Consider the following 21,956-nt stretch of genomic DNA (forward strand, 5'->3'; position numbering starts at 1 on the left):
GTCATCTTAAAGCGCTGAACAAAAAGTCCATGTTAGAATAGGTTTCTGGAAACTCAAAGTTGCCTAACTTTTAACTATTCTGATGTAAGAAACTTAAATATATCAGCATATTGAATGATTAATTATGGCAAACTTCACTTTTTGAACTTTGGTCACCTGGGAACAGCTGATGTACTAACGTTTATCACTAACCCAGTTTGTGAGTGACGTGCTGGTGTGTGACCTGTGAGAGGATAAAAGGGCAGCACAGAGCTTTACTGAGCACACACTCCTGATAAGTTGGGACCTTGTGAACACAGACAGACTTTGGTGCACAGGTAAGAGTTTTTAGTTTTTCTCACTCAATTGTTGAGGGAATTTTAACTTTTCACAAACCTTAGTAATACATTATCAAATGTGTTTATTATTATTATGTTAGATATTCAATGTTTTGTTTAGAATGAAACTATATGACTTAACGCACTGATATTTCACAAAAATTAAACTATTTATTGACTGACTATATGTGAAAGCCAGTGTTGTGTTATATTTAGCCTTCCATATCCTTCAGAGTCAGCTGACATTGAATGTGTCTCTGCTCAAATGAGCCTTTTATTGCATCCTGGAAACAAGGTGACACGACAAAAGTTTACCGCTGACTTCTGTTTGTCTGAGTGCAATAAAATAAAAAAAACCTGGTCACGTCAATAGCTGTAAAACTGAAGTCATCACCCTGTGATAGAACAGACACGGTCATCATTGTGTAAGTCTGATGTGAGAGGCCTTCTGTGCAACTTTCAGTGTAACAAACAAGTGATAAGACTCCTCAATCTAGACAATGATTTATGAACTCATCACAGTCCCAAGCAGGGGAATAACATTTGTCCTTCATGTACCAAAGCAGTTTATAGATGTAAGAAACATTCCTAGATGAGCTTTTTGTAGTTGTTCGTCTGACACTACTTCCCATATTCATAGATTAGCTCTCCTTCTGCTTTCCTGCCAGTTAAAATGGTTAATGAATAACCAAAACTAGTGCCTCCATGTGCTGTTTCTCAGCTTCATGTCATTCGTGTCCCCATCAAATAAGAAGTCCAATAATCCCGTATCACATAATGACTGGACATTTTCTCCCCTGAGCTAACAAACCTCATCTGCTCCTTTTCTTTAACAGTGAGAACAACAAACCTGCCACGATGTGCTGCTCGGGCTTTCTCAAAATCATGATGTTCATCTTCAATGGTGGCATCTTTGTAAGTTGGAGACACAGACAACCAGAAGCACTGCTTGTCTTTTGTCCTGCTTTGAGTGTTTGTACAAAAACTTTAAAAAGAAACAAAACAAAACAAAAAAAAAACACAAGGATAGTCCTTCACTAAATCCTGATTGAAGGAGTATCTTTAAATCAGGGCCTTGTCACAAGTGTACAATATTCATTATATTCAGAGTAGAATAGAACAGAGCTGCCAAGAAGTGTCGGGAAGAATATTTACATATAAAGCGAACTGTAAAGAGAAAATCTGATTTGGATCAGGGGTCTGCAACCTTTACTGTCAAAGGAGCCATTTAACCTCATCTAACCTGGATTAAAGTCCTCCTGGAGCCAAAAGAAATACCTTCTCAATGAAGACAATACAGTGTCTTCATTTCTAAACCGTTGAATTTATATAGAATAATGTTTGATTTAATTTGATTTGATATGATTTATATTAATCATGTAAATGGCAACCTAAAAACAGTTTAAAATGAAATAAAATCGATTAACATCAATAAATAACAACAAAACAGTATCTTGCATCTTCAGATTCCTATGCATCTCAGTTTACATAAACACAATGTTATATAAAGAAGATTTTATTTAATGTATTTGAAAGGCTATACAAAAAGTAACTTGAATTTGATAACGCACGATCATGTCGGTCAACACATGCTAATTGATCATTTCTTGCCACATATCAAGCATACATATTTAACCAGCTGAGTCATTGCACAACGCGATTTATTTTTAGGTTTACCAATTGTTATATCGTGATTTTATTTGTCATTAAACATTAATAGCCTCTATAAGAAAATAACTATTCTTTCTTTCAATAGTTTTTTTTTTTTTAAAGCTATAGGGAGCCATTGCAAAAGAGTCAAAGAGCCACACGAGGCTCCAGAGCCACAGGTTGCAGACCCCTGGCTTAGATAAAGAAATGTTCGTCACAATAAAGAGATGTAGTTTTCTGTTTCAAACATGTTATCAACCACAGGTTTTTATTTTTTCTCTTTTTCTTGGATAAACATGTACGCATCTGATGTTCTACCTACTAGAACTAGAAAGACAGTAAATGACACTTCAAAAGCCTAAATTTAATGTATTTCATATGTGGAGAAAAGGTCAACTCTGTTCTGAAGGATGTTTTAGAGCAGCAAAAGAAACTTCCTTAAATAACTTTCATACCAAATAGAAAAAATCCCTGTAGTTTTATTTTTTATTCAGGTTTTTATCACTTTATGAATAAAAATATTACCAAATATATGTAGTGTAGTTATTTACATTGTGTGTGTGTGTGTGGCCTCTAATACATTGTTCTTTGCTTGATACAGGTGGCAGGTGCTGCCATTCTGGCTGTGGGAATCTGGGTGAAGGTGGACAGCGGCTCTCTACTGGGAATACTGGAGAACCTGGAAGAGGGAGCGGCGATATCCCAGCTGGTCAATGTCAGCTATGTGCTCATCGGCGTGGGTGCTGTCCTTCTGGTCATTGGCTTCCTGGGCTGCTGTGGAGCCATCAGAGAGAGCAGGTGTATGCTGCTGACGGTGAGCACAGTGGGACGGATCAATGGGTTGATGGGGTTAAAGAAACCAACATGGTTACAATACAAAACACTATAGATTTGTGAGGTTTTTTTTTTAATTGTCACAATGTTCCTATTATGACCAGATTTCAATATAAAGACGTTATATACACTCACTGACTTTAATCTCATGGTATGCTGCTTAAGGTGGTGACTGCCATCCACCATGATTATCATTGGAAACATGTAACATCATTCTTTCTTTAATGAAGTTGCATGTTCTCCTTTTTTACTTCTTCTTTTGGGTGGGGGAGGGGTATACAACATCCCATATGTTTGGTTAAATAGTCATTAATTCATTATGGTTTGGAAACACTATTCAGCAACCTTATTCTTTCGCTTAATCAATACATCGGAGCTATATCTGAACATAAATAAATTGTAATATTCTCCTTAGGATTGTAATCCATCTTGAAGTAAAAAAAAAAAAACACAGCAGCCAAAGTAAAATATTTATGTTGATGTACAATCAGCCCAAAGCTGATGCATTGATAACAACATGTACATGAAAAAAAACTAAAGCAAAATAAGTAAATACGATGTAAACTAGGGTAAAAATGTATGAAATTACATTACATTATATATATATATATATATATATATATATATATATATATGTGTTGTCTGAGCACCTTGAGCTCAAACTGAGCTGTATAGATTTCACAGTGTACTGATTACAAGTTTTATTAAAAGTTAGGTTATGCTAAGAAAATGAAAGTTCACAATGTAACACAATCTGCTTATAATTGCTTATATAAAGAAGATTGTTTTAACTATATAAATTATCCATATATGGTATAATAATGCAATTTTATATAGCACTTTATCATAGACACTCAAAGTCACTTTACAGAATTAAGGGATTATTCTTTCACTCCACACTTAGTGGTGGTAAGCTACTATTGTAGCCACAGCTGCCCTGGGGCAGACTGACGGAGGCGAGGCTGCCATAGTGCGCCATCGGCCCCTCCGACCACCACCACCACCAAAACTCACACATTCATACTAGGCAATGTGGGTGAAGTGCCTTGCCCAAGGACACAATGACAGATACCACTGGGGTGACTGTCCCCCACTGTGGCACCTGGAATTCTCAGTGGTCTCCATCCACCTACTAACCAGACCCAGACCTGCTTAGCTTCCGAGATCTAACGGGATCGGGCAATGACAGGCTGGTATGGCCACACTTTTCCCAGTGTTTGTTTGTTTTGATAAGAGGGATATCTTTATTGTGTTGTCAGATTATGAAAGTGATTTTTCTTGTGATTTTTCTCGCCCTATAGTTCTTCAGCATTGTGCTGATTATCTTCCTTATCGAGGTTGCAGGAGCCATAGTGCTGCTTGTCTTCCAGGATTTTGTGAGTGACTTTCAAAACTTGTCATTTGTGTGATGTGGAGATTAGAACCTTTTAATTGAATGATGATGATGATGATGATGATGATGATGATGATGATGATGATGATGATGATGATGTCTGATTCTCAGGCTGCTGAGCTCTTTTCCAGCCTGGAGGAAGAAGTCCAGTCCAGCATTAAAAAAGACTATGGAGAATCTAACAGCCTGACAAGCCTATGGAATGCCACCATGGAGCAGGTACTGTGTTTATTATTCCAAATATATTGATGAACAAAAAAAAGCACGTGTTGGAATAGTTTCTGGGGAACACTTTACTTAAAGTTTTATACATAAAGGCTGACAATACGTTGCCATTATTATGACATGACAGCCGTCATTAGCATGAATAAGGTGTTATGAAGGCTGTCATTAAGTGTCAATCGTTACCCTTACGATAACCCCTAATTATCCTGACCCCTCACCCTAACCCTAACCCTAACCCTAACCCTAACCCCTAATTATCCTGACCCCTAACCCTAACCCTAACCCTAACCCCTAATTATCCTGACCCCTAACCCTAACCCTAACCCTAACCCCTAATTATCCTGACCCCTAACCCTAACCCTAACCCTAACCCCTAATTATCCTGACCCCTAACCCTAACCCTAACCCCTAACCCCTAGCCCTAACCCTAACCCTAACCCTAACCCCTAACCCTAACCCTAACCCTAACCCTAACCCTAACCCCTAACCCTAACCCCTAATTATCCTGACCCCTAACCCTAACCCTAACCCTAACCCTAACCCTAACCCTAACCCCTAATTATCCTGACCCCTAACCCTAACCCTAACAACCCAACCCTTAAACAAAATGATAAAATGGGATATCTCACCTGGGGGTGAAAGGATGTCCTGTGCCAGTGCTGCTTTTTAAGAACCCGAACCTAACCCTAACCCCTAATTATCCTGACCCCTAACCCTAACCCTAACCCTAACCTAACCTTAACCCTAACCCTAACCCTAACCTTAAGCCTAACCCTACCTAACCCCACTACATCCCTCCACCTAACCCAAAAGATGCCAACATAGCTCCAAAGGTGTCATGATTTAGCCAACGACACTTAATGACACAGCCTTCATCATGACACCTTATTCATGCTAATGACAGATAATGACAGCGTAATGACAGCCTTATGAATAAAACTTTATGTAAAGTGTTACAGGTTCTGTGACATGTGCCAAGCTGTGACTGAGGTGATGACAAAGGAGGCCCTTGACAAATACTTTGTGTTGCTTTTCCAGTTTAAATGCTGTGGATACAAAAACTTTACCGACTTTAAAGGATCCCCTTTTTATGAAGCAAATGATGTTTTTCCACCAACATGCTGCAATTCAACAATAAATACAGGACCCTGCAATGATAACTTGGCAAAAATTTCGGTACGTGTGTGTGCTTGAATTCCTACATATCAAACCAGCCATGTTGTGGTTTCTAGCAGTGGTTTGTGCTCTCTGCTAACACCCACTGTCTCTCTTCCAGTCTATTGATGGCTGCATGAGGAAGCTGCAGCAGTTCATAGAGGACAACGCTGTAATCGTGGCAGCCGTGGCTCTGGGCATTGCCGCTCTTGAGGTACAGTGTTGCTGTCACGAGTTGTTTAAACTTTGGCCTTGCAGAGAAAACGGTCACTTGCTGACTTTGGATTTCACCCTTTGAATAATAATAAATGGAGAAAAAAATCCAACACTATTGTAGGAGTAAGAATTAAAAAAAAAAAAGAGCAATGAGTAAAGAGTATTGATGAGTCCAGCGAGAAAAGGTCAAACACAAGGTGAAAATAGGAACACGAATATCTTTCTCTTGTTTCGAAAAAGTTCTTTCTAATACTGATTATTAAAAATGTATTATTGTTATGTATTATTATTAAATTCATTGCCATTAATCATTGTCTTTAATTATGACCTTTTACTGAGATGTATTACATTTTATGAGCTGGTGTTCTACTTGCAGTATTATCAGTTTAAAAGAGGTCAAAGGCAAATAGTAAATCAATTTACGTATATATACTGTATACCACAAGGAAGAATAAATTAAACTTTATATAAACTTTATTAATTATTAATATTGGTAGTCTCTAGTATATTGTGTTGATTGAGTTGTGTTTTTGTGTTTTACAGATTGCTGCTATGGTGGTCTCTATGGTTCTTTACAAGAATATCGGCAATAAGGCGTGACCCCTCTGATCGGAAGGACAATTGAAACTTTGAGATTGGTGGGGAGATTTTCACCAAGCTGTTGTCTTTTTTATAAAGTTGTTTTTCTTGGGTTTTTTTTTATCTTCATGACCAGCGACTGCAAGGCTAATATAATGTTTATTTGTACATGCACAGAATTGTGAAGCATTAAAGTTGAGGATTGAGTTTATAGGTTTACACTTGTGTTTTTATGTGATTTATTTATGTCTAAAAGAGGAAAATCTTTGCTGGCATTGCCTGGGCGGCTGCTTTTATCCTACAGCAGATAACTCTGGTTGGGGGGATTCACTTAATATTTTTAAACTCACTCATGTCGATTGCACAACAAATGTATTTTGTGTTTTTGATTATGTTGAAATAAACCTTACAACTTGTTCCTTATTGCACTTTCAATGTGGTTTCTCTTTGTTAAAATGATTTTCCATGGTGCTCTGAAGTTAAACATTGGCTGTGGTTGTTAACTCTTGTGTTACATAACATACAGTACGTGGAGGCAGAAGGTTTAGGAGAAACGGTCACACCTAATTTGAAGTTTTATACATAAAGGCTGACATTACGTTGTCATTATTATGACATGACACCGGTCATTGACATGAATAAGGTGTCATGAAGGCTGTCATTAAGTGTCCTTTGCTAAATTATGACTCCTTCGGAGCTATGTTGGTATTTTTTGGGTTAGGGTTAGGTAATGAATGACACGTCATGTCATAATAATGACAGGGTAACATCAGCCTTATGTATAAAACTTCAAATAAAGTGTTGCCTAGGAAATTATATTTTAAGTACCTTGAATAAAAAAATTAAAAGTCATTTGAATAAATGAGTAGTTCAAACTTTTAATAGATTTTGTTTGTGCAAAATAATGATAATATCTCAATGGAAACACATGTCGGCCTGTTTGTGTTATGAACATGCAGCAGAACAACATTGTACAGCCACTGTGTGAGACGTTGATGTGTTGATTATATCAGCAGACTGATAGATAACAATAGGCTTTAACATCAACAAAACTCAATAGCGACATTCTGCTTAGTACAGTGCTTCTCAAAGTGTGTGGCTCGCCCCCTGGTGGGGAATGAAGACACAACAGGTGTGGCGCGACAAACAGGAGGACATTTTCAATTTCATGCCAATTTTCTTAATTGCGTTTCTTCATTTCCAATAAAGATCATTAACAGTAAACAAAATGCCTACACACAAAGAAAGTAATAATGAGAAGCCTAAAAATGAAGCAGAAATTAAAAGAGCATTAAATTATTAGACTGTATTAGATATCTGACCAGGAACAAAATGCAACATGGAACTTAAGTGCAAAAATGATGATGATATACATCAGCATGCTTAGCATGGAGTGAAACAATAAACCAACTTTCAATAGCTGACTTTTATTGTTTTGTTACTGCAAATGTTCTATTAGAGACTTCATTTTGAAGATATTTTCCTAAAGAAGAAATTAATCACTAAAAAAAAAATTTTTTAGTTTTCTTAAAGCTGATCGGAGTTTATGTATCATTCTTTTGAAATGTAAATAAATGCCTAACTACTCTTTTACTATGGTCTATTGCCGGTGGTCATTCATATACATTACTGTATATAAGTCCTGCCTTCGTCCTATAGACCCCTATACAAATGGAAACGAGCGGCGTGATCACCCAGCCAATAGGCTTCGACTTCCTGTAGCGGATTCTGTCAATCAAAGTGAATGCAGGGAAACAAGGCCGCGCGTCACAACAGCAAACAGGTAAATATGATTTTAACTCTTACCTCAGAAATGTCCATCACCAAAAGAATAACTATGACCCATAGACCTATATCAATGCAACCCAATCAATGCAACCCTTGTTATGTTCCGCGATGCGCGTGCACAAACGTAGAGGCGTGGCTTCTGGTAGAAAACACCGAGTACATATAAAACATTGGACTGTACTGACTTTTATTGAGGTTGTACTTTAGCATCAGAGAGCTAAGTAACAAGCTGTTAAAGTGTGTAAGGAGAGGGAAAGGCAGAACTGATGTGCTGTGTAAAACTGTAAAATAGGTGATCACTTTGCCTCGCTTTATACAATGTAACTAAATTGCATTTTTTTTTCAGGTTAAATTCATTCATTTTGTGGTTGTGTGTGTGTGTGTGTGTGTGTGTGTGTGTGTGTGTGTGTGTGTGTGTGTGTGTGTTGCTGAGCTTTAATTAGCTGATCATTTATCACTGGCCTAATAACCTGAAAACCTCCAGACGCTTCCCGCCATCATAAAACCACTGAAAAGATCCAGTAGGTTTGAGCACATTGACATCTAATAGTGCAAAGAATATGTATTATACATATTTGGCCTTAAAAGTATTATCAAATTAAGTATTTTACATGAATAACCATTCAAAAATGAAGTTGACAAAGTGTTGTTTGTAGTAAAACAGCTTGGGTGGAGTGGATGATGACACCAGACTGAAAAGCGGGGTTTATAATATTGTTTTGTTGCTGCAAATGTTCTATTAGAGACTTCATTTTGAAGATATTTTCCTAAAGAAGAAATTAATCACTCATTTTTTTAATTTACGGGGAACTCTGAGTATAGATATCTCACCCCAGATAGCACGCATACGTCTCACCGATGTCGGCCTCAGATTGTGCGTCGTCTTCTACTCCTAATGCGTCATTTTGTGTGTTTTTTCTCCCCAAATCGGTGATGCCACTTAGAAAATTGTAGAACTGTAAAATGTCACTTGTATGAAGCTTGTGATGTGGCTCTTTTAATAATAACAAGCTATTTAGTGGTAGTATATTGTTTTTGTTGTTGTTGTTGCGATATTGCCATATTCCTATCAGATTTAAGTAAATACTCGACTATGATTATGGAGATATTTATACAAATTGAGCTAAATAAAAGTTAATCTAAGCTGTAGAGAGGCCGCGCTGAGCATCTTTAATCCATCGGCCAAACGCCGACGTCTGCCCAATGAGCAAACACTCTCCATAATACGTAACGCCGATGCAACTTCATTCATCGTGCCGACGTCGGAGAGATGTATGAGTGCTATCAGGGACGTTAGGTCGTGAGCTGCCATGATGAGGAAGAACAATTGTTATGGACTATCTATAGTACTTCAAGGTTACATTTTGTGAGTCATTTTCCACACTGGCTTCAGTCTGTTAATCAGTGCACTTCCTTTACAGTCATAGTTTTGCACAAATGTACCCTTTGAAACGGTTTTATTGGGTGTTTTTTCTTTCTGTGGCAGAGACTGGAAGTGATGTGGCCCAATGTAAATACATCTGACAGAAAAGGTTTGCCACATTCAAACTGTTTCTCCTCATTGAAAAAGTAAAAGTAAACCAAAAAAAAAAGAAAGTTGAACAAAAATAGAATTGATATAAATTTAGCGAGGCTACATACTTATTTCAAATTTTTAGATTATTTAGTTAGTTATTATTCGACATTAAACTTGGTCAATGATCACGTTAAAAGTGGGAAGGGAGCTTTCTTTGTAAACTGTGCCCTCTTGTGGTGATTGTAGATTTTGCAGCTAGGAGTGAAATCTCAATACTGATCAATCAATCAATCATCAATTAAAAGCAAATATTTAATACAGAAATTTACAATAACAATATTAATAACATAAGATTAATAAGACAAAATAATGCTTCATTACAAACCTTGCCATTAAAAGCCTGCCAAAATCAGTCAAATAGACTATGCTCAATCTTCATCCTCACTATTATATTCTTTTTCCAGATGTCTGTTAATATTGTTTTTCAAATTTATGGAATCCTACACACTGAGAATAAAGTGCCTCCCTGTGTCTGAGAACGTCAAACGCTCGTCTGAGAGTGAATCTGCCTCCAATAGAGAGCGTGTGATCAGGTCATGGGTGACAGAGCACAATGAACTCAAATAGCACATTGATGGGGCATCAGGGGAGAGGCTGACAGCCTGCTGCTGGGGAGATTAGATGGGCAGGAGACTGTGCTTGTTTGCACAGGGAACATAAAGTCATTATTGTTTTACAGCTGAAGGTAACAGGAACACATTCCGGATGAGCGACTGGAGATGATGAGTGAGGAGACCTCTTTGAGAGAGGAAACAAGTATAGCTTTGGATGTGTGTTGTATAGGTTTTTATTTATTTAATTTGAGCTATATGCACATTTTCCCATTTCATTTTTTTTTTAATTATCTGTTGGAATCTGTTCTATACACATTGTATATAACAAGGGTGTCAACTTCAATTTTAACACAGGGGCCAAATATGGACCAGTCTGATCTTAATGGGCCACAAATTATATTAAAAAATGGAATTTCAGCCATGATTTTGCTATAGTTTGCACTTCCAATTCTAAATAATATAAGTATGACAATATCCAAGCAAAAAGTGACAGATATAAATCATTCCCTTTAGGATCTTCACTTACATTTTTGGGATTTTGTGACCCAATTTGCATTTTCATGCGGAGGAATTTTGTGAAATAATTTAAGAGAAATTGCATGATTTTGGAAGAAATTCGTTTTTTCGTTTTTAAAAATGACTTCAACATGTGCTATAAGCATGGGAAAACTGTGAGCTCTGCTAATATTGTGGCGTTTCATTGAATTCGTGCATTTGGAGAGGCTGAGATATCTACAACTGAATTAGTTGATAATTTACACAAAGATTCATGTTTTCTCTATAATTTCAAATTTCCCCGACGGAACAATTTGGATACTATTAAAGGTTGGGATGAGTTGGACACACGTGGCTCAGAACATTACAAATAAATTGCCTTTCTGCGTGAGCTGGTGAAGAAATAAAATAGTCAATAAATGCTTGTTGTTGTAGGATTGTTTTATTTTCTGGAACTTTAAAAACTTTAGAAGAGCCTTTCTCAGTACTCAGGGACACTTTACAGTTAATAAAAACAGAACAAAAAAACACAATAAAATATGTCAAATCCAGTGAAATTACAGTATGCAGCTTGGAATCTATCGGTTTTAGTTTTGATTTAAAAACGGGTAAAGAATCAATGTTTCTGATGTGTGGTGGGAGTGAATTCCAGAGTTGGAGACTCTTTTTACCCCACTTGTGCAACTGCAAGAAATGTTCCTATTCTTTCCTAGGCAAAACATCAAAAATTTGAGTTAAACATGGTAATTTATTGACTACTAATGAAAATTTGGAGTTCATTTAATCCACTGACTAGATATAGCTTTTCTCTAACCTTTCCATGTCACTTGTTTGCATCCTGATGGGCTTCCAAGCTTCTTGATGGGAGGTCTGTCACAGGTTGTAGTTTTACAACCTTGTTTTAACCTCCAAGCTACAATCCTCTTTGTCTGGCAGCCGCCCACAACCTGGACGTTTAGGGTTAGTGTGATGTCTGGCGCGGTGTGGGAATTGCGACACCTTCTCTGCGTTAAAACGCAGGTTAGAACAGGCAGCCCGCCACATAAAAAGGCTTGCTCCATCGCATTGGCACAGCATTGACAGCAAGGTTACCATTTGGAACCTTGAACCACAAACCTCTTTTTTTTTGTAAACTTATTGTTGAACTTTGCACTTTAACGTTGCCTTACTTTTTACCTAACATTTCTCAAATAGCTGAGAATGTCTTTCCTCATCGTCCTGATCTTTTTGTCCAGTTTGGTCACTGGAGCTGCTGCGTTTCCTCACAGTTTTGTACGAGGTTTGACGTTTGGCGTTGAGTCATCTGGAAGCGAACCAGATGAATCTGTTCGGGGAAATGTCAGGGTGGTGAAGCTGGATCCTCGAACCTTGGCTCATTCTGAGTTCCTCCGAAGAGGACTGACCATGAGGAAAGCCTTTTCCCACAACTCCAGATTGCCTCTTCCTGCTTTTCTGTCTAATGGTCGCCCAGGTCCTGCCTTGGCTCACAAAGCTGCTGTGAGTCAACCAGACAACCTGAGCCCTAAAACTGCCCTTCAGATGCAAAAGAAGAAGATCGGGCAGCAAATGTGGCAGAGAGTCATTGGGAAGGAAAACAAAAAGCCAATGGTTTTACCAGTCAGCCTGAAGGACAGCAGGCAGAGCTGCTCTGCTGTACCTTTCACACAGGTAAGATACAATCCTATAGCTCTTTATTTATAAAGTTTAGTGATGCTGTATTGTTCTTGCACATTCATTTTTGCACTCTGTTGCCGCTTTGTTTGTCCCGATCTTGACCTTCCCTTGTTTCCCTCTCAGCATGTGACAGCAGATGGATGTGAAACAGTAACAGTGCACAACAAACTGTGTTTCGGCCAGTGCAGCTCCCTCTTTGTCCCGTCTGAAGGGGAGTTTGTTGAGCAGAGTCCGCAGACAGGAGCCTTCCAGCACCGGGCCCCCTGCTCCCGCTGCGCCCCATCAAAAGCTCACTCTGTCTCTGTGCCTCTGCGCTGTGGATCCCAGGTCAGGCAGAAGAAAGTGATGGTGGTGGAGGAGTGCAAGTGTGAGACGGGTCGCGAGGAGAAGAGCACTGAGGCGACAGCTGACAGGCATCTGTAACTGTGTTGCATGAAAAAGTATCTTTTGCGACTGGTTATCATTTTTCATCCATATCCAATTCTTTTTATAACTTGACCTAACTTGACTCCGAGAAATATTGCAGATATATATCTTCTCATTCAATTGAATGTAATACATTTGTTATTAAGAGTCTGAATGCATTGTTCAGAGAAAGACAACGCGGTGCTTCCCGCTGTTAAATGTTGACAAAATGGTCTGAGTCCCGACCATGCTTCTTCTTTTTTTTTTTTTGGTTCATACTGGACTTACCTTCCAAAGTGTGTTTAGATTCTTCTAAACTGAATAACTCTACTCTGTAAGAAAAACATCCGCTTCATGTTTTTTTTGTTGTTGTTGTTTTTACACCTACTTTGACTGGCTGTACTAATTTATGTCCTGCCAACAGTGATGATTTTACAAGTGTAATTTAGTCACCACGCAAAGCTGAAGTAAAAACATGAGAAGCAGTTGTTTTTCTCTCCCTCTCTTGTGTTCAAGCACTCAAGTGTCCGCCTCTATTTTTTATTAAATCGCAGCATTCCACCAACTTTTAGCACAAAGCGCTCTCATCTGAAAACACCAAGCCCGAGAGCTAACGAGCTATTGAGTGCGAGTACTTTGCAGTAAGCAAACATAATTGTTTCAGCATGGACCCCTGAATTATGAATAGGAACCACCTATTCTCATGGCCAATCTGCTTTCAGCACAGTTGTGGGAATTTCAACATCATTCAACGCAGATGCACTTGAGTGAGTGGGCATGTGTGATAATGTGTGTATGTGCTCCTTTTTCAGTTTCGGGCCCATAAAACCTATTATTCATTTATGTACTGGCACCTGGGCCTGGTAAAGTGAACTCATCCCACACATCCTTACATACATTCCCAGAGGAGCTTAAAGAAGGGGCTCTTTACATTGCCTTGGCATGATGTCAAATGAACCGCTTAGATGGCCATTTGCATTCACGTGGGCTTTCTAAAAAAAATGAAAGCCTTTATTGCGATTCAGGGGTGCATTGAGTCCCTGGGATTCCATTAGCATGTGATTAACAACTTGGGTTGATGGCTATATTTTCTGTGATTGATGGCACAAATATTTGCCTATGGTCTTAACTGTGAACAGCTCGAGGGAACTTTTAGTCACGCACAAGTTTTCGATGCTGGGAGGCCCATGTGGAGTCCAAAATAAGGTTTTTCAGCTCATCGTGATGATAGCTGCTTACTTTTTCTGTTCTGTAGCGGTGCACATGATAGCTAATAATGTTCCCTCTGTGTTCCTCGGAGTCGACGAAGGGAGAGTCATGATCTCACTATCGTTTAAAGCAGTGCGCCGCTCTTCTTTGAGAGCTCTGTATGTTTTTTTGAAGAATAAAAAAGAAAAAGGGATCAGTGGAGGGAGGGGAAGAGGAGAGCGGTTGTTGATTGAACAAACAAGGTGCACAAGAGAGTGCACCACTTAGCAAGACAGATGTCAGCCCCCTTTGCATTGTGAGATTGGGCGCAGCACTCCTGTGTCATTAAGGATGGCCTGGTTCCCATGGCGAGGGGAAAGGAAGGAGCGAAAGGAGGAGGGCCTGCTGCCAAGTTCAGCGCCTCAGGGATCAGATCAGCATCACGGGGTGCTAAGTGGCCTAGTTAGCGCTTTAAAACTCACAATGAGCTGCCTGCTCATTCTCTGTGCGTGTAGGCCTTTTAACTGTCAGATGTGGAAATAGTAGTTGGGAGCTATGTGTGATGGGAGGTGGGGGTTAAAAGAGTAAAGAGGAGGTTAATCAAACAATCGCTGGGTTTTCATTACAGATTTTCGCAAAATAAAAGCGATATTTCTAAATGTCGAAAAAGTATAATTGAACGTGTTTCCACTGAGGTAGTTTTGGGCAGACACCTTGTAACTCCTGTGAAATCTCATCCCGCAAGACTTTGACGTAGGAAGATGGATGCTCCAAAGTAACATCCTTATAACTCTGCATTCCTTTGTTGTTTCACATCTAATGTGGCACTAAAAATGTATAATGCTAAAAAATGTCCCGGTCTCCTCTTCTGACTACACATAAAGTGCCATGTTTTCTCGGAGAGAAGTGGTCATGTGACCAGGTACGTCATATTCTGTGACGTGTATTTGCAGAAAAAGTGTTTCCACGCCACTTTTGCGACACATTTCAATATCGAAATTTCTGAAATTCCTCCTCATGAAAGCAGAAACACCTTTTAGCCATATCTGAGTATATTCAGGTTTTTCCATTATGTTCCTATTCCGCTATTTAGATTTCGCGCATTTCCAAGGGTAACGGAAACTCAGCTAATATTGTCAAGTCGGCATTAATTGAAGTGACACTAAATCATAGATGGAGAAATATTTTTTTTTATTTTCATTAAGATTTTTCTCCATGCCTTGTTTTTTTTATTAGCTGTGTAATATCTGGATTATCAAGTGTCTGTTTCTCAACTTGTGTGGACCAGCTGGTCTGAATGAGCTCATTTGGAGATGGTGTTCTTCCCCCTGGGATTTATGGAAATGAATGAATCTATTGTTTTGTGCATGCCCACAAAATTTCCTCTTTTCCCATGCTGCTTGGAAGAAATTTCAAGCTAATGTCTTTCAATTAAAAGTTATTTTTCTAACACTAAACCTATAACCATTTTTTCCAGCCCTCGTCCTAACCAACCCCTCTCCCCCTCAACGCACCGCCATCACCCAGATGTGCAACAGTCATTTTAGGGACTGAACGTCCTTGTCTATAGGTAGGATTCTTATTAGCTATACATCATTTCCTATAAAATCAGTTATCGGGATGGGGTTCCATCAGCAATGCTGGATTTCTGGCCTGAGAAAAATTGTTTCAAGCAGCACAACGTAATGAGGACATTGTGTTGGCATGCAAAAAACGATAGATGTGACAGATTCACGATCTCCTGAGAGATTGAGTTGAAGCCTACATGGATAAACTACTGGGAATCTATTTGTTGGTTTATCATTATTTTAGTAATGGGAAATATTCAAATATTGTTGTAGTTTATTCCTAAGACTGCTGTGTTCACATTAAAGATTAAGACAGACTTTATTTGTCATTCAATTTATGACATACAATGCACATGTGACAAAAAGTAGTGCAAAAAGTGCATGAAACCATAAATATAATGTTTTTTCTTTTTATCTATCAGCCATCCCAAAGCAGTTTGACAAGATGAACATTTGTATTTGTATAATATAGCAGAAAACGTCATTAGACCAAATTAAAACTTGTTATGATTAAAAATCCAACGATTCAGGTTTATGAAAACCAGTGACTTAGACACCGCTGAAGTGTTTAGTTTTGGTTTTATATAAATGTGTCTTCCAGTTTATTTGCGAACGCTCATGTGAGTTTGAAGTGTGTATTGGGTGTAGCTGTCAGCAAACTCTCCGCTGGAGTGCGATGATGATGATAGCAATATCGCTGTGGCAGGTGCGCTTCTGCATACCATGCAGGTGATGTCTCTCATGCTCGCTTAGCTAATGACTTCAATTAAAGTAATTAAGAGCTGGCATGGTGAAATCTGCTCACGCTATCACTGCCAGCACGTCCATTCCCTTTGCTCTTCACCAACACACGCCAGTGCCCATCTTAAACTATGACATGCCATCATCTGTTCTTCTCTGTCTTTGTTCTCTCATGGGCACCTCAGTCAGTTTTCCCAACCACCATCCTGCTGTGCCCTTAAAAGAAACATGAAGTCTAAAGTCAGCTAAACGCTTCAATCCAAAAGCACTTAAGAGACTCTCAGCTCAACTTACTGTCACACGGGCAGATACGGAAGGGGAAGCGGAAAGGCTGGGAACGTCAGGAAGAAGGCAGGAGCAGTTGGAGAGGGAGAAGGGAAGCAAGCCAGATCCCAACAAGGGGAGAGATAATTGTTTTGTTTTGTTAGGGGCCTTCTTCACTGAGAAGGGAGTTGAAATGACACACCACACATGGTTTTTGGATGAAGTGGGCAGAGTGATGGGTGGGAGAGATGTAGCAGAGAGTGGTGAAACTATAGAGGAGGGGGTACGATGCACAGAAGGAAAAAAAACAGTTTTAAGTGGTATGTTGTTGGGTTTTTATTTTTTAGAAAAAAGCAACTACTAGACGATCAACTGAAGTTTAACAAAGCAGACAAACTCACAACCGTGAACTCCCAACAGAATTCCTGTAAAACTCCAATGTCAAACAGCAAATTAATGACAGCAGCTCAATATCACATCCCACTGATTTTACCAGTGGGAGGGACCAGACTGGGCCAAATTGGAGACAAAGCTTTGGCTGAAGGGCCTGCTCCGATTTATCAGAATTTATGAAACAGCAAACACGATTCTCATGTGTCTCGATGTTCTTTCAATACTTGTAATCTAGGATTGAAAAATGATACGCATGGAATTATATCTGACGAGGCAGCAGAAATACTTTTCCAGACTTTGCACTTTTATGTGAGGAAAACCCTTTGATGTCAGCCATCGGTCGACTTCTCCTGCAAATTTTCCCCTTTTAGATTGACACCATTGACCTGAAATCTGTAGGTGTTAAAAGGCAAAAAGGAGTTACACATAATGTATTCATCTTAAATATCAGAATCACACTGACACTAGGGCCGGGACAACGCGTCAACATAATCGATGACGACGCAAAAAATACTTTGACGCAAAATGTGCACGCCGATGCGTCGTCCGACCAAAACAAAGATGGCGGCGCCCGAGAATAACTAACGCGAGTGGCTCCTTCGAGTTTCAAAAGTGCAAGGCAGTGAAGACATGCACTTGTTCGTCGAAGGTTGCTGTTCCCGGTAACCATCGTCCTTTATTCTGGGTGTGACCGGACGGCAGCGCGCCAACGGGACAAGGAGGAAACACCCGCCGTGACATCAGCAGCAGCAGCAGCAGTCGCCGCACGTGCGCTTTTGCGCACACGCATTGAAAGAACACATTTACATATTACTGTGATACCCTAGTAGTCCGACCTGATTTGTAAATTAAACACAATGTATGTTTGCCGTACACATAGGCATCTATTGGTGTTTTTCCTTTGCAGTCTGACCTTTTATTTTTCCCTTAAACTTCCTAAAGGACAACACACACACACACACACACACACACACACACACACACACACGCACTTAAGGTAAAAGGAAAGTTTATTTTAATGCTACTTCTGACTCTGAATGCATTATTTTGTACTTTTATATTCTAACTTGAACTTTTCTCATTTTAAATATGTTAATCAACATGTACACATTACTTTTAGTCAGATAATGGGGAGATAATCGATAATCGAATGGAGTTGAATCTAATCGAACTGGAAAAATTAATTAAATCAATCGATGCATTGAAAAAATGATCGCTAGACGACTCGTTTAAAAAATAACTGACACAGTGAAAATTTGAGACTGCTTAAAGTGTCTGTGCCACCACCAACACAACTTATGCTTTTCATAAAAACAGGTATATTTTGTGCACTGTTCTTATAAACCAAGAAGTTTTTTGTCGCAAATTCTGAGGCCGACAGATATGTCCTAAAAAGCGGAAGTGATAGAAACAAAGAATTTATATACATAGAAGGCACAGAAAAGTCTGGCATTCCATCAGATTTCTGTACAAAACAGGGGAAGATGCATTATTGGTTGGTGTAGCAACATCTCAACGGCATCAGGAAGTCTACATCATTCCCATCTGGAAGGGAGATTTGGATTTGTGTGGTAAAGCTGAGGAGAGCTCGGTGGTCTGGTCCGACCAACAGCAGCGTCCTTTATTCTGAACACTTCCCAAGGGATTGTTTTCTTTAGAAATGATGTCTAAGGCTGATCAGCTACAGGTAGAGGTAACTAGTCAGACCTACTCATTACTCTGTTGTCATTCTCTGAGGTTTTGCACATTGCATTGTTCAATGTAGTTCGGTAGACAGATGCATAGAATTGACTTTACTTCATTGTTACTGTGATTTCTTGCATATGCCCCCAAAAACTCTGCTGAAGTGACTATACCAATCACATTTTTGGTGTTTTCACGGACTGAAAGTTGTTGCAGGTTTACACGCAGAGTTCCGAACACGGCCGACATTTAATGTCTCGCAGAGAAAGGCGATTTAACAGAGAATACTGGGAAGAAACTACTAGAACACAAATGAGCCCTGCACTTTGTCTTTATTTGATTATAAAATAATCGTCTCCAGCAGTTTTACCTTAAACTTAATGGGAATAATTGACCAACCAATCTGTGTTTTGTGTCCTTCTTTCCTTTGCTGCCATCGTGCAGATCACTTGGCTGTGTGCCAGCTGGCTGAAACATGTAGGAAGTGGCCCCAAAATGTACAGAGCTTCGTCTGATGATTGTAGATCATTTTCAGAAAACTCTTCTTCCCTTTCAGACCCAAAATGCATAACATATGCGCTAAAATCCGAGTCACTGGACGATGCCATTGGGTTCATTCATGTAAACACCAAGACGTGTTCCTTTCTCTGCATCACTTCTGCTTCTGTTCTTCTGCTTCATCTCAGAATTGAATAAAAAATAAGCACCTTTCTTGTCTTAAAACTCTGAACAGACACATCAAATTGTCCTAATATTTGCGCTTTACATTCAGAAGAAACACATCTGGACATGTTTGGGTTAAGCACCAATACTTCATGTTACCGACACTTTAAATCCCAGGCCACTTTAAAAAAAAAAAAAAAAGTAATCCCAAAGTAAAAGTCTTGTGGAAGTCATCATTAAATCTACAGCAGAGCACATGTTGGTAATTTAGCAACTAACACCATCACACAAATAATCCTGGCGGACTCTGTGCTAAAGTCAGTGCAGCAAATCGCCTCCAGAAGCCTGTCATCACTTCCAGAGAGATAAATTGTATCATTACATAGTTTCCATCAAGCATTAGCTGATCTGGAATCCTCTTTCAGCCGAAAAATAAAAATGGCGATGGATTGCGCTCATCTGTGGAACAACACTGACAGAATGTGTGACCAACATTGCTAATTCGTTTTGTCTCTAGGCCCGTTGCAATCCTGTGGAGGACTGTTTACAAAACACTCTGTGCATTTCTTCATCTTACACAACTCTCATAAAAACTGTTTTCTTTTCACGATTAGCGTACAAATGATACCAAAAGAGGCACAATTAATCTGACTCAGTTTACTAGTGTCATATAGATATCTGTCTGCAAACAGTCATCCTCACTGTGGGCAAAGGGGGAAGAGTTTGGAGCCAGAGTCTGGGAACGAGGAGAAAATTGAGAGAGGGAGACAGACACACACATTGGAGGTGGGGGTACAAAGGGAGAAGCAGTTCGCCAGTGTTTAAGAGAGATAGGCCAAGTGAGAAAGAGCAAGTGTGTGCACGTCTGAGTTTGTGTGAAGGGGTACAGAGGAGGGGTGCAGGTGGCATGATGCTGGCTCAGGCCTGGCCCAATGTCCCCTGGCAATGCCAGGCTCCATCTGTCATCAGCAGGAACATCTGCAGCCCAAGGTGCCCTTGTCACCCAGCGTTAGAGTAACGACTTTGGCGTTTCCATTAGTCCGAGGCCCTTGCCCGGCCGGCGCTCGCCAAAACTATGGCATTTTGGGTTGGAGCCTGTGTGTTTGTCTGAGACAGGAAGAGGAAGCGTGCGTGTGTGTGTGTGTGTGTGTGTGTGTGTGTGTGTGTGTGTGTGTGTGTGTGTGTGTGTGTGTGTGTGTGTGTGTGTGTGTGTGTGTGTGTGTGTGTGTGTGTGTGTGTGTGTGTTCACCAGGCCAATGACATGGCAGATCAGACAGTTGACCAAGCTGGGCTGGGCCGGCATGATGAGTCATGTCCACTCTTGACGTGTGTGAGTATGTGTGTGTGTGTGTGTGTGTGTGTGTGTGTGTGTGTTCACTCCTCTCTCATCTCTCTGTCTTCCATCTGTCCATCCCTTTCTTATCTGCCCTTTCTCCCTCTCTTTGCTGCGTGTGTCGTTTCCTCTCCCCTGAACCCCCTCCCAAGTCTTCTGTAGAGACACCAAAATGTACCGTCCCCATTTTTGTCTTCCTGGTCCCTAAAAAACAGATGGCACTTCTTTATCGACTCCCTTTTTTCATCCCTCTATCTGAACACTCTCCCTCTCGTCACATCAATCCTCGTTCGGTCTATCACGCTAAAGCAGTCCATTCCTCCATTTTCCAATATTATTATATATTTTTTTGTCTTTCTCTGTAGGACAATAACTAGGTTTCGTTATTACACATAGAGCCTATGACTCACACATGGTAATTTGTTGGTGCTTTTCATGGCTCAGTTTTGAACTTCAGCTAGAGTCGGTGCTGTTCCTGTGTACACCACATGGTGGCTCTAAAGAGCAGTAATTATTTTTTGAAAATAATGAACCTCGTTTTGGCTGCAGTAGTGTCAGTTATCAGACAGAATACTAATGAGCAAACTTGATTTTGCTTAATTGAGATATGAAGATTTTTCTTTTTCTTTACATTTCTTTATTAAATGCAGTCATTTATAAATCACTCAAATTAAGCACTTGGTTAGTCTTGGTAAACCTCTAAAGTTTATTGTAATTAGTGAGTTGTTATTAGTGAGATTTTAATGCTATTAAAGGAAAGAAAGTAACTACACACACATAACGAGAACTCTTTGTTAAAAAAAATCACTCAAGTCTAGTTGATATTCTTCGTCAGGGAAATAATTGAACTGAAATATCATATCATTGTCATATATCTGTTGTCCATCAGTTAAACGGCTTCCCACCCCTCAATCAGCACTTAAAAACTGTGTGAAGCTAAAGTGAATACGCTTGTAAAGAGGAGCCACAGTGAAATAAAGAAAAGGGAAGCGACAACTGCTAATCAATAAGATTTCTCCAACCTCATTTTTTTCCCTCCCTCCCCCTGAGGCCTGCGGCATTCAAGACGAGCCAAGACGAGCTTGGCATTGTCAAGCACGCCTTAAAAAGAAACACCTGCGAGGTGGAAGACTTTAAAAAAAAAAAAACCAGAAGAAGAAAAAAAAAGCCTGCTTTTCGCAGCTCTTAAAAAAGTTGGCAAATGTTCCATGGCTGCTCTGGGAACAAAACAGTAAAAAGAAAGAGCTTCCATGCAAGCAAAG

General features: G+C 39.6%; 2 protein-coding genes and 1 pseudogene across 2 annotated transcripts; 2 read left to right on the plus strand and 1 right to left on the minus strand.

Annotated features, from left to right (window-relative positions):
* The first annotated feature begins 184 nt into the window (after window positions 1-184).
* On the plus strand, window positions 185-6,801 carry tspan34a (tetraspanin 34a). The gene is made up of 8 exons (XM_028448723.1): window positions 185-317; window positions 1,154-1,232; window positions 2,569-2,781; window positions 4,103-4,177; window positions 4,306-4,413; window positions 5,458-5,595; window positions 5,696-5,788; window positions 6,334-6,801. The coding sequence occupies exons 2-8, from the start codon at window positions 1,176-1,178 to the stop codon at window positions 6,388-6,390; spliced, it is 741 nt and encodes a 246-aa protein (XP_028304524.1). The 5' UTR covers window positions 185-317; window positions 1,154-1,175; the 3' UTR covers window positions 6,391-6,801.
* On the minus strand, window positions 3,892-4,008 carry LOC114472643 (uncharacterized; annotated as a pseudogene).
* Window positions 6,802-11,982: 5,181 nt separating the features above from the next.
* dand5 (DAN domain family, member 5) lies at window positions 11,983-12,879 on the plus strand. Its single transcript, XM_028438705.1, has 2 exons — window positions 11,983-12,450; window positions 12,580-12,879. The coding sequence occupies exons 1-2, from the start codon at window positions 11,983-11,985 to the stop codon at window positions 12,877-12,879; spliced, it is 768 nt and encodes a 255-aa protein (XP_028294506.1).
* The last annotated feature ends 9,077 nt before the right edge of the window (window positions 12,880-21,956 follow it).

Source organism: Gouania willdenowi, chromosome 1 (assembly GCF_900634775.1).
Source record: "Gouania willdenowi chromosome 1, fGouWil2.1, whole genome shotgun sequence".
In the NCBI taxonomy this organism is placed as follows: Eukaryota; Metazoa; Chordata; class Actinopteri; order Blenniiformes; family Gobiesocidae; genus Gouania; species Gouania willdenowi.

Coding starts and splice junctions, on each gene's coding strand:
- tspan34a (XM_028448723.1), top strand. CDS start 1,176: ATGTGCTGCTCGGGCTTTCTCAAAATCATGATGTTCATCTTCAATGGT. Junction 5,596..5,695: donor ATAACTTGGCAAAAATTTCG/GTACGTGTGTGT, acceptor TCTCTCTTCCAG/TCTATTGATGGCTGCATGAG. Junction 5,789..6,333: donor TGGGCATTGCCGCTCTTGAG/GTACAGTGTTGC, acceptor TGTGTTTTACAG/ATTGCTGCTATGGTGGTCTC.
- dand5 (XM_028438705.1), top strand. CDS start 11,983: ATGTCTTTCCTCATCGTCCTGATCTTTTTGTCCAGTTTGGTCACTGGA. Junction 12,451..12,579: donor CTGCTGTACCTTTCACACAG/GTAAGATACAAT, acceptor TTTCCCTCTCAG/CATGTGACAGCAGATGGATG.